At 40.6% G+C, this 12,628-nt stretch overlaps 1 protein-coding gene across 4 annotated transcripts in view; it reads right to left on the bottom strand.

Moving 5' to 3' along the window:
* The window catches only part of LOC149186820 (altered inheritance of mitochondria protein), a 106,588-nt gene that overhangs the window by 15,276 nt on the left and 78,684 nt on the right, over window positions 1–12,628 (bottom strand). For all 4 annotated transcript variants that reach the window (XM_089411147.1, XM_089411148.1, XM_089411149.1 and 1 more), the window contains exon 3: window positions 7,815–7,878. In XM_089411147.1, the coding sequence (XP_089267273.1) occupies window positions 7,815–7,878 (64 nt within the window). The remainder of the gene's footprint in view (window positions 1–7,814; window positions 7,879–12,628) is intronic.

The following is a 12,628-nucleotide window of genomic DNA, read 5'->3' as shown; positions in this document are numbered from 1 at the left end:
CTTTGGCCATCCCAACACTCAACTTACCAATCAAGTCATAGGTCTTGTGCCTCATCTTATAAGTCTCTATCAAGAAAGTGAATTGCCTCCTTTTGGAGTCTTGAACCAAAATTATGCCTTTCTTGTAGATATTCTCATTGTGTTACCTGGTACCTTAACTTTAGAATACCTATTAGGTGACCTTCTCACATACTGGGACTCCTGCCATCAATGAAAATTCGTAAAGAGCAAGGTGTTTGGGTTGTGGTGACAATGGACCATCACCCCATTGTTGTCACTTGGTCTAGTAATGGCCTTGTAGGGTAGCCTTCTAGATTTTGCAGCAACAGGCCATAATCACCATATCCACAAGTATAATAATTATGATTGGATATACACAATAGTCTACTTTTACAACATTTATTCTATGGGGAAAGATTCATTTGTCTTCTGCAAAAGTAACCACCAAATGCAAGTACAAATAGCATTGATCAGCTAGTAACTGATAACCACAAGTTTTCTAATTATTGAGACAAGTCCTTGGCCACAAGTATAATAATTAAGGTTGGTTGTTGACAGTGGTCTACTTTTATAGCATTTCTGCCATGGGACAAAGCTTCTTTTGTCTTCCGCATGTGTGTGTGTGTGTTCGACTACATTACTGGATCTGTTAGGCCAAGGGATTGGATCCCCAGATGGGAAACAGATTCAGATCTAGATCTGCTAAGATATGCCTAGGATCCACTCTGTGACAAAGTTGGTCTTTGAGTGTTTTGAGATGTCGACACTCTGTAATCAAAACTCATATTATTAAATACCTGCTCCATGGCAAAGATATATGTGATTCTGTACATGTGACAGGAGCTGTGTAATAGAATTATTAAATTTGTTTGGACCCAATACTTTAGGTTATTAAATCAATGAAACCAATTCATGTTATAAATGAATGTTTATTGAAGAGCATGGCCCCTAATCCTTTATGTTATAGAGGACTTATTATTAAATAGATTGTCACCGACCCTTCACCCTGCCACCTAGTGAGTTACTAATTAAATAGTTTGGCCACACTTATTAATTATTAAATAGTTCTATTGATTGGAGTAGAGAAGGGTTCTTCTTGCCTAGGTGATAATGCTAGCAGAAGAACCCATCAGACAGCCACATAGTAGATTACTAATTTAATTAACTATATCCTAAAGTTAAACTTACGAAAAATTAAAAAATTCCTAAGTTAACTTATGATTTAATCTTGATCATTGATCACGATTTAATCTCAACCGTTGAAATGGAGATTATGGTTGAGATTGAAATTATAAGAGGAGATAGAGCAAGTTAGTGGCAAGTCAGTTGAGCATAAGCGGGAGTGAGAGATCAGCGAAGGAAGAGCGAGGGATTCAGTAGATCATACTACTCAGCATCTAAGTAGAAGAAATCAAGTGAACATGAAGACAACCTTCTATTGGAGAATGCAGTATGGCAACTATTAATTCAATTTCTCCTTATTCCTTAATATTTTCTTGTGAATTTTATTTATCTTCTTGTGTTTCTTTATTAGATCTTTTCATCAAACAAATATCAAGAGAAAAACAGTAAAGACAATGGACACAAAAATTAGGCTCCAAGCTAGGGCAAAACCCCTCAAGGGGAAACCCGAAAAATCTCTTCTCTTCTTATAGAATCTGCTTCAAATGAGAAAACCAAGACCCAAACCCTAGACCAAGTCCACCTCCAAGCACCAAGTCATCCCTTCAAAAAGCTCTTCCAATCAGGGCAGAAATCAACCAAGAAAACAGTGGTCAATCCTGCTTCAACCAACTTCCTACTTCAACATCGTCCCCCAGCTTCGACCCGCAACTTTGACATGCAACTTCAGCCTTGTAGTAGTTGCAGAAACCCTAATTTTGGCACGTGTCATCTCTTCAATAAGACTCCCCTCAAACAGGCCAAGGTCTCCAAAGTCAAACTAGATCAAAACAGAGTATTCATCTCTTCTGCAACTTCGATCTGCAATTCGGACCTGCAAAATTTCTGCCTCCCTTGAAGCTGTAGAAACCCTAAACTTCGCATGTGTGAGAGAATAATGCCCAAAAACAAAATTTCTTCGTTCTTCTTGAGATCTTCTTGCCTTCCAGACCTTTGCACTTACTTCCTTGGTGCTGCCAACTTCTTATCGAACTTCTTAATGAGAGAGATCGAATTAGTGATCAAATGATGTCGATGTTGCTTCTTTTTATACACATTTGAGGGGTTCGAATTCCCTTCTTTAGGCCTACTTGTAGTTGCCAAGGTTGACTTGTGCTTGGAGGTTTCTAGGACTTTCTAGACTCAAAATCAATATCTTTTACATGTTACAACTTGCCCGAAAGGGTCTTATATAAATGATAAAGACTCTTTTGACTCAAGAAAAATATTATTTTGACATGACAAACCCTAGAAGCATGAAGAACATGCTTTACCTAGATGACCATCAAAATGGAGCATGAAACCCATGCTCAAAAATAATATTTTTCTTTTTTTCTTGTAACATAAAATATACATAATGATTTGAGTACATTGACAATTATGAAGACCGAAACTAGTTACATTTTCCAACACCTACCTCAATGAGGTTGTTGAGTAGGAGATTTATATTGAGCAGCCAGAGCGATTTGAGACATGCAACAGAGAGACGAGCGTATGCAGACTCAAGAGAGCCTTGTATAGACTCAAGCAGGCTCGAGAGCAGGGTATGCTCCGATAGACAGTTACCTTTAGGGTTTGGGCTTCACCAAGAGTGAAGAAGATTCCAACCTCTACTACATTGTTCTTGGAGGCGAGCCACTTGTTCTGGTGCTATATGTGGGACGACCTGAATTTGACAGATGCAAAAAAGCTCATCCAAGAGTGCAAGAGAGATCTTGCAGACAAGTTTGAGATGAAGGATATGGGGTTGATGCACTATTTCCTTGCGTTGGAGGTTTGGCAAGGTGATGATGATATCTTCTTAGGGCAGGGCAAGTACACTTTGGAGGTTTGGCAAGGTGATGATGATATCTTCTTGGGGCAGGGCAAGTACACTCTGAAGATTCTGAGGAGGTCTCACATGTACGATTACTGGCTCGTGACAATGCCTCTAGTCACAAACTGGAGGAAGGTAGATACATTCAGATAGGAGCGAGTAGATGCTACACTTTATCGGTAATTGATTGGGTCGCTGATGTATTTGGTGAACATGCAACCAGACATTTGTTTTACAGTTAACTCTTTGAGCCAGTTTATGGTCAAGCCTACCAGGGTGCATTGGGTTGCTACTAAGCACGTGTTGAGATATCTCAAGGCGACCATAGAGCACAAATTGTGGTATAGACAAGTTGATGAGATGAAGCTTGAGGGCTTCACTGATACAAATTAGGCAGGCAGCTCCACAAACAGGAAGAGCACATTGAGATGTGTATTTACAGTTGGATTAGTAGTTGTTTCTTGGTTTAGCGGGAAGCAGAGATCAGTCACATTAAGCTCATCCAAGGCCGAGTACATGGCTGCGAATTTAGCAAAGTGTGAAGCTATTTGGTTGAGGAATCTTCTTGTGGGTTTGTTCAAGGTAGAGTTGAAGCCTACTATGATACATTGTGACAATCAGAGTTGCATCAAGCTCTCTAAAAATCCAATGTTTCATGATTGCTCTAAGCACATCGACATACGTTATCACCACATCAGGGACATTGTTCAGAGAGGTATCGTTACACTCCAGTATGTACCAACAGAGGAGTAGACAACAAACATTCTAACCAAGGCTTTGCTAAGGACCAGATTTGTATACCTCAGAGAGAAGTTCGGTGTAGTGCAAAACACCTTCCTCTCTAAGAGGGAGTGTTGATTGGAGTAGAAAAGAATGTTTTTTCTTACCTAGGTGCTAAGGCTCGCAAAGGAACCAAGGAGATAGCCACTCAGCATATCATTAATTTAATTAGCTATTTCCTAAAGTTAAACTTAGTAAAAATGGAAAATTCCCAAGTTAACTTATGATTTATATTGGCCATTGATAATCTCAACCGTTGAGAAGGAGATTAGGGTTGAGATCGAAATTATAAGAGGACATAAAGCAAGCTAGTGGCAAGCCAATTGAGCACAAGCAGGTGTGAGAGATCAATGAAGGAAGAGCGAGGGGGATTCAACAAAGTAAAGTACTCAAAATCCGAGCAGAAGAAATCGAGCGAGGGTCGAGCTCTTGTAGCCCAGCGCTGGGTTTATTTGCACATGCATGCAAGAGAGAAAAGGTGTGCTTGCATGTTTGGGTCGTGTAGTTGATCTGTGCAGGAATTTCGTAGATCTAGTGCGCCAGAAGGGAAATCAAATTAGTCGCAGGGAGATAGAGTTTTTTCTTATGATATAAAGGAAGTTTATCCCTCGTTGTAGTTCTCAGAAGAAAATCATTTGTTGAAGAAAATAACAAAACATAAAGCATTGCAGGTTTTCCCTGAAGTTGGGGTTTCCTAGGTATATCATGTGTTCTATGTGTTGATGTGTTTGTCTTCTAATTTATTTTCCATTGTGCATGTTAAGTTAGAAAACTCAATGTATTTGTGATTTGGGTTTCCATAACGCAATTATTTGTATTTATAGTTTTTACACTAAGAAAATTACAAATCAGTTTACTGGGTTTTAAGGAAATCTAACAAGTTCAACCCCCATTAGTTATGATTCTTAAATAGTTCAAGTTGAATTTATATCTAATATATTAATTGTTCTATATAGTTATTGCACATTACAAATATAAATAAGTTATATATTCTAAAACATATATTTATATTGTTTGTATTTGTTGTCTCCTAGCATGGCATGTAGCCCTAAGGGTTAGATCAACTGGTTGAGTTCCCGTTGCTAAAGCACCTCGCTAATGGGAGGTCACAAGGTCAATTCTCCTTGACGCCCTCGAGGCTAGGCTTTGTTAATAAGCCCGCAAGAAGTGATCCCTTCGGGTGGATCTGCCCGGATATTTCCTCGGAAAAATATTTGTGTTCTCCTAGCCAGCCTCGAGGGTTAGCTCAATTGGTTGAGGTCCCATTGCTAAAGCACCTCACTATTGGGAGGTCACGGGGTCAATTCTCCTCAAAGCCCTCGGGGTTAGGCTCTAATTAGTTTGGTCGGCAGGATGTGATCCCTTCAGGTGGATCTGCTCGAATTTTCCTCAGGAAAAAAAATTGCTGTCTCCTAGCCTTATCCAGATCCCGGATTTTCAAAAAACTGGCAGATCCATATCCGATTCCGGATCCAAATCCTTGTAATTTATGTTTTCAATGATCAATGACAACTTCAAATTGTATACCTCTCTATCCTAAAATCTCAGCTTTCTTCCAGATGGGTTCCATCAAGCCCATATTCATACAGGTGGAACTGACTTCATTCAGCGGGGAAAGGGATGACTTCAATTCAAATGCGACATCTTTGACTTTGACACATTTTTCTATTGATCTGCAACTTCCAGCTTCACTGCTACAGGCAGACTTTCTAAAACCTTCAATCCCTTTTCTGAACAACATATGTGGACAGTGAGAGAATGCTAAATCTGGAGGAACACCATGCAACCCCTCTGAAAAAAAAAATGTGGTTATGATACCATAAACTGATGTGAGCAAGATGAGAAGTTGAAAATTGAAATCGGACATCTTTGAAGCATGTTCACTCTGAAAACACATTAAGAAAATGAGAGATGATTCAGGAAAGGAGACCCTTTATATTTCTCTGAATGTTAATGGACAATATGTAAGACTACAATTATAGGATAGCCTCCTACATAACTGTAAATCAGTTCCTAATGGAGAATCCTTGCATTAATAAGGAAATATATCTGTTTTCCATTAGAATTGAAATTTAATGTTCAATACTTAAGGTATTTGGTTTCCTGCAACTAACATACAGTAAAATTGTGCACAACAATAATATGTTTCATCAGTTCTAGTCTTCCATTTAGGAAGATCCTATAAGGTCATCCATGAAGAGAATGACTTGACACCAGGTAGTGGATGCATGAATGCCATTAGAGGGGATAAAATATAATTAATTTTATAGTGATCTGTTATTAATGCTTTTTCCCAATAGACTGTCAGAAACAAAGGAATTGTGTAGAAAGCATTATTTGTGCATATGAGCAAGCAAAAAACGTGGTCCAATCTTAGGAAGCAGCAAGAAAGTTTCTGCACATACAACATTTGTATGCAATTACTTACAAGCTTCTGTGGAAACAAAAATTTTGCATTAATCCATTCTGCAAGTTCTGCACTTACTGTGGGCATTTCCTAGAGTTACAGGATGGCATCATCAATGGCCCCCCATACACACACAGACATTGGATGCACTCACTCAAGAACCCTTTAGGCAAGATTCGGGTTGGTTCTCATCAACTCAGAGCAAAGACTAACCACCATATACCAAGATCTGATAGGATCTGCCAAGTGTGTCACCTTCAGGAGCCAGAGACAAAGCAGCACCTCATTTTTAGGTGCCCCCTATACTACAAGATCAGAGGGCACTACCACTGCCTCTATAGAGATTCAGGAGGATCCCTCTCTACCTTCTTCTAGTATCCTGACCAAAGATGCCTAGCCCTCTTCATCAAGGAGATATTCAGACACAAATCTCAAATCCTACATACCCCAATTCACTCGGGGATGATTCAGACAATCACATCATACTTTTAGGTTGATCCGGCTGATCAGAGCAGCAAATGACGAGCTGACTTCCAGAGTATTTCAGATAGTAGAACAGTGAGACCTCAAGTCTCCCCTCCCCCAACCCCCCCCCCCCCCACCTTTGGGAGGCCAACCAGTATCCTCAAGACTGTTGCAGAGGTGCCGAACAGCACATCAATTCACTCACACTCACACCCAGTGTCAAAGGGATTAATTCCAAATGATTCTCGAGCAATGTGCTGTCCCCCCGCCCCCCACAACAGACTCCTTCCCAGCCCCAGCGGAGCAGCCAAAGACTTATCCAAAGCTTCCTTCCTTCAGCCTCGGATGATAAGAGTATCCCTCGCTGCTACATCCCCCCCAAGATTGCGCAACCAGACACCTCGTTGGATCCAAAGGACTCCAATAGCAAGCCAGCGCCATTGTTGCGCCCCTTGCCATTGGCTCTCACAGTCGTGCATTCTTGACATCATCAACCTCCATCCCTGGACTTATTCACTTAGTCTTCTACATCACTGGGGCCTTTGATCTGGTTATATACATGTTTGTGAGGCTGTCCTATTGTTGCATCCATTTTTACTTCATTTTACCCTAGATTTAGCTTTGGCATTTTCTAGGAGTTGTGTTTGCACTCCCACACTGTATTCATACCAGATTTATCCTTTAGTCCCATTGACCTACTTTTGTGGTCATTCATTGGACATTGATGAAATTATCTGTCCTCAACTCTTTTACTCTCAAATGCCCTCAATAACTTGTATAGCATGTTATTTAGAGATTATCTATGCCATAATGTTCTGTTGCACGGTGTGACATACAGAGTAAAACATACCAGACATCTTAAGACTTATTCCTGTTGGATAAAAGCAATGACCTATCTTTAGGTACAAAATATAAGCTGTTGTAAATATTGAAACATTGAAGCATTTATGTAACTGTTCAATTCAGTTATTAATGTCGCTCATTAGATGTCCTTTTATTCAAAGCGTGGATATGAGGGAGATTAAAGAATAAAGAAACTCGGATGGATCATCACTGAGTGATTTTCTAGACAAACAGGGGTTCCTGTTGCAAACCACGATTCCAAAACTCGCAGCATTTAAAGATGCATTAAAATAAATAGAATTTGCATCACTATGAAAAAACAAATATCAATATCCGACCTACCTTCTTTCCTATGAGCATGTTCATGAACAGGTGCTGCCGCTGAAGCTCTCCTATCAACCAAAAGCTACAGGAGTAGATTAAAAGTTAATTAGAAAAGACTCGAGTAAGTAGAACTTTGTATGCACAAAGAGAATTAAGTATAAAGGTTATGACATTCATGACAATTCCTCTAAATTGAAATTGTTTATAATATATTCATGGTGCTGAAACCCATATACAAGATATATCCACAAAAGATAAATATTTAAACCAGATGGAAATGGTCAAGATGTCTCTTGTTGTCCCCTTAAGTCCTGTCATGAAAAAACACAATCCAAAATCAAATGCAGTGAACTTGAAGCATCCAAGAGCCAAGATATAAATATTGCCACCATTTGAAACTCCACTTATAAAATAACGTCTTGAGTTATGCAGCGTGAATAGGGATTTAAAAAATGGTGTAAGGATTTCAAATTTTTTGTTGACTCTGTTTATAAGTCCTCAAAGAGTTTAAGCACTAAGTGAAGTCCAGTAATATAAATTAGCATCGTTCTCAGATGCTCTAACCTTTGTGAGGGCATCTTTTGATATAAGCTTAATAAGAACACCAGCGCAATCACATGCTTAATGGTAAAATCTCAGTTCTATATATTCAAAGGAAATGGATTAGCCTATGCACGGCAACGCCACAATCAATATAATCGGCACAAATACTGTCATTATGTATCAAAAGAATTGAGTCTAAATGATATATCACTGTTTAGATATTTACTATTCCTTTCGTGAGCTATGCTCCACTCTCCAGAGAGAGGAAAATTTTAGATATCAACTTGATAAAGAACATCACAGAAATTCATGAATGGCAGTAAACACTTCTATTGTTGAAAGAACCAAAAGTTTTAGCACATGAACGATAATATGGAGCTAGAAATTACATGTCATAATGGTAATGTGGGAGTGCCAAAGGAAACTCCTAGGCACAAAAAAAAATGTGCAAATATAAATAAAAGAGTACAAAGGTGAGATCACAATAAATAAACCCAAGACAAAGAAACAAAATAGTTACTGCTCTATACAAGAAGAGAAGCACTAAACTGCACTAAAAACAGAAGAGGAGATAGCATCATTATCATCAACCATCATGAAGGTACCAATAAAAAGCTTGAGAATGTCTTCCAGGGAATACGGCATGGAGTGAATGGGTCACGCTAAATAATCCGAGGGAAAAGCAGGGTTCTACCTGCTGGAGCTCCCTCTAACATCCATGGCCAACAAGAGACACTTGGTGATGGATACCTAACTGCTCAACCTAATCTAAGAACTAGTCCTATCCCTAGACCAAGTGTTGGAATAGGTATGTCAAGGTGACTTTGCAACAAATCAACAAATATGGGTGGTCTCCTTACAAAACAAGAGCAGGGACACCATCTCACTAACCTACTACTCTCTATGTACATGAGTGGAGTATCTGCAAGTTGCTTGATGCATCCACTCACCAAAATGGGCTAGAAGAAAGCAGTGATCATCCTAGTGGATCTAGGCTACGAGGATTGCCACAAGGCCAACTATTTGAAATTAAGTGCCTCTCAAACTTAGACAGCCAAACAAATCCGATCTTGATAATGGATAAATGTAACAAGGTACCCTCCTAAATCCCTCTATAAACTCTAAAACTTGCCCCCAATCTCATAGTAAATGGGAAATTTGAAAACGCATTGTTCTTCTATCTCAAACTCCTAGAGAGAACAAAGTTGACATATCACATCCATCCATGGGACATGGTGATCAAACTCAACAAGCAATTGGTAAGAGTAAGCCCTCAATGGACCAAGGGAAACCTATGGTCCTAAGGTCAAGTGACCAATATCACTGGAGACAACCAAGATGAACAATGAAGTCGTCAGTTATCTACAAGAAATACTCATAGTAAAAGGCCATCATGGGGCCAAGAGGTTGGGGTAAAGAACAATGTAAGTTGGATAAATTGTCCATATATCTCCCTCCTTGATCATTCGATTAATCTCCCCTTCCAAAAGGAGTGACTAAGGGCTCCCAAGAAGTAATTAAACAAGGGGAGACACTCAATAGAGATGTCAATAGACTGTAGAAACAAAGAGGTTTTCAATAGCAAACAATATCTTCACCTTCAAATACCCATGAAAGCAAACCCCTCTCAAGATTGAGGAGCCAAATACAAGTACTTCTCCCATCCTATACGTTATTCACCCAAATTCTAAATCTTGTGAAGAAAGGAGACAAAACTTAAATACACTCTCGAGGAATAAGAGGTGAGCACCAAACACAAATTCGATAATCTCATAAGGAATCAACCCCTTGCAAGGAACCGTGTGATGGAACAAGATAGAATGGCCTCTCTCCATCCATGCCCAATCAATAGGTTGCAAGCTAGGTTCTCAAAAAACTCAAAAACATAGAGAACAAAGAGTTTGATAATTGTGTCAATGTTAGGGTCCCACCCTAACCCCCTTATTTATGTCATGGGATCACGTCATAGTCAAGAGTCAATAAAGCCCATATTAATATTTGTAAGTGGTTAACCCGCAATTAATGACGGGACCACAGTTAGTTGCAAATGGGCGGTAGTATTAGATAGATGGTATTAATAAAACCCACGGTATTGGCCCGTGGTATTGCATGTATGAGTCATATATAAAGGATAGAGACTCCCTGCGAGGAGTATCATGTCTTGTTTTTGTAATCGAGCTCTGCTCTATTGGAGGTTGCCCCCTCGAAGAGGCCTGTGAACATTTCTCTCTGAATAATAAAATCATTGCTATTCTGTGTTCTGGGTATCTTTTCTTCGCATATTCTAGAATCTATGTTCTGGGTATCTTTTCTTCGCATATTCTGTGATTGGGTATTACTTTGCAGGTTAAGAGCATAACAAGTGGTATCAGAGCACTTTCCAGGGCTCGGTGGGATCTCCAATTTTTAGCAAAAAAAAAAATTTTGGCTAGAGACGTGTTCCGGCGTCTTTAAACCACGGGATCTGTCGTTAAGCGCATAAACCTGCGGATTTGGGGAGGCATGCACGCAGGAAATACAAGAGGTGGTCACGTCTGTTGGACTCCCTTGTAACCCCTGTGGGTACCCCTTCGAGTAGTAGCGCATTAGACAGAACCGCGCACGGACTGTCTTCCACGTACCCTCTGGGTATATAGGAAGCCCCCTAGCTCCCTTGAAACCTCGCCATAGATAAACCTTCGGCCGTCTTGTGGCTACAGTACACCGAGAACAGCACTCGGAGAGATTACTCGCCCGTACGATAGGGTAGTCGGGTTGTACGGCTAAGGGTACGGTCGATCCTCCTTAGTTAGAGCCCTGAAACATTGGGCCGAGTACTACTGTCAGACCCTTATGTATATTGCGATCTGTAGCACCTGACACTCCTCAAGATCACACATCCTCTATTCCAGATCAACAAGTGCAGCAACAGCAGACATCAGTCCCGCAGCTCCATCAGATCAGCAACAGCAGTTGTCCCACCATTCAAATCTCTCAGATCCACCAGATCAGAGTAGTTGTGAAGGGTTCCTGTACCTGGATATAATTTTCGCAGGACTTTTGGCGGCATTGACATTTTGAGGATTTGGCGACTGCAGTATTGATCAGGAAGGAGTAAAACTCCGTTAGGAGTTTTCAAAAAAAAAAAAAAAGTCTAAGATCTTCCGGGGCACTTATTGGTGACCTAGCCCATCAGAATCAGGACGACAAGCTGAGCAAGGTGGTACCATTCAATTTCTTAGTAAAAATTTTTTGGCGGTCCCAAATTTTCATCAGGTTGGTGTATGGTAGAAACTCGCGCTCAAGCGATGGCCAATGAAAGGATGGACAAAATTGAAAACCAAGTGAACTCCATCCAATTTTCGGTGAACGAAATACAACATGAGATTAAAGGAATAAGTATCCAGATACAGAACGCACTGAAGGGCAAGGAGCCAGCCCACGAGGAGGAGAATAATGGCCATGAATACCATGAGGGTGAGTCTAGCCACTCTCCCCACGTCTGGCACACCCACCCACCACCCAGTCAGCGACCTCCCAAGTTGGATATGCATAAATTTGACGGTTCTCACACGTCCACATGGCTAGCACAAATGGAGCAGTATTTCCAATTGAATCATATCATAGATGAGGGGACTAAGCTTATGGTGGGCACCATGTACTTGGACAATGAATGATGGCAATGGAAGGAATGGCATCAGCGTTGCAATGGACATTTTCAAAATTGGGCCCAATTTGCCAAAGCTCTTCGAAATCGCTTTGAACAGGAAGACTCTTTTTTGGGGCGTCTCACTAAGCTCCGACAGACGGGTACAGTGGATGAATATATTACCGCTTTTGAAGCCTTAGCCTTCCGCACTAAGGGTCTCACAGATGAGTTCTACATGGAATGCTTTATCAGCGGTCTGAAAGAAGCCATCAAAGCTCAGGTTCTACTCCACCACCCTCCCACGTGGACAGAGGCTTGCCAGGTAGCTCGTAAGGTGGAACGTGCATTAACAGCCCAATCCAACCGCCTCAACTTCCCCGCTAAAGGTCGTCCCCCACAGGCTCCCAACACGACTCAGACACTTAAGATTCAAAAGGTGTCACCTGCGGAAATGGCCGAAAGAAGGAAGCAAGGACTATGTTACTACTGTGATGAAAAATATTCCCCGGGTCATAAATGCAAGGAGCCCAAGTTTTTTCAAATAGATGCCACTGACTACAGCTCCACCGAGGAAGATCCACCACTTGAGGAACCGGAGGCGATCGAAGAAGATAACCAAAAGGAGATTGTATCTGACGACCCAATTATTTCGCTAAATGCA

Source organism: Pinus tabuliformis, chromosome 3_1 (genome assembly GCF_031772625.1).
Source record: "Pinus tabuliformis cultivar Carrire ecotype Pingquan chromosome 3_1, CPIR1, whole genome shotgun sequence".
NCBI lineage: Eukaryota > Viridiplantae > Streptophyta > Pinopsida > Pinales > Pinaceae > Pinus > Pinus tabuliformis.
The sequence above is the reverse complement of the archived record's forward strand: the minus strand, read 5'-3'. Positions and strand labels throughout refer to the sequence as shown.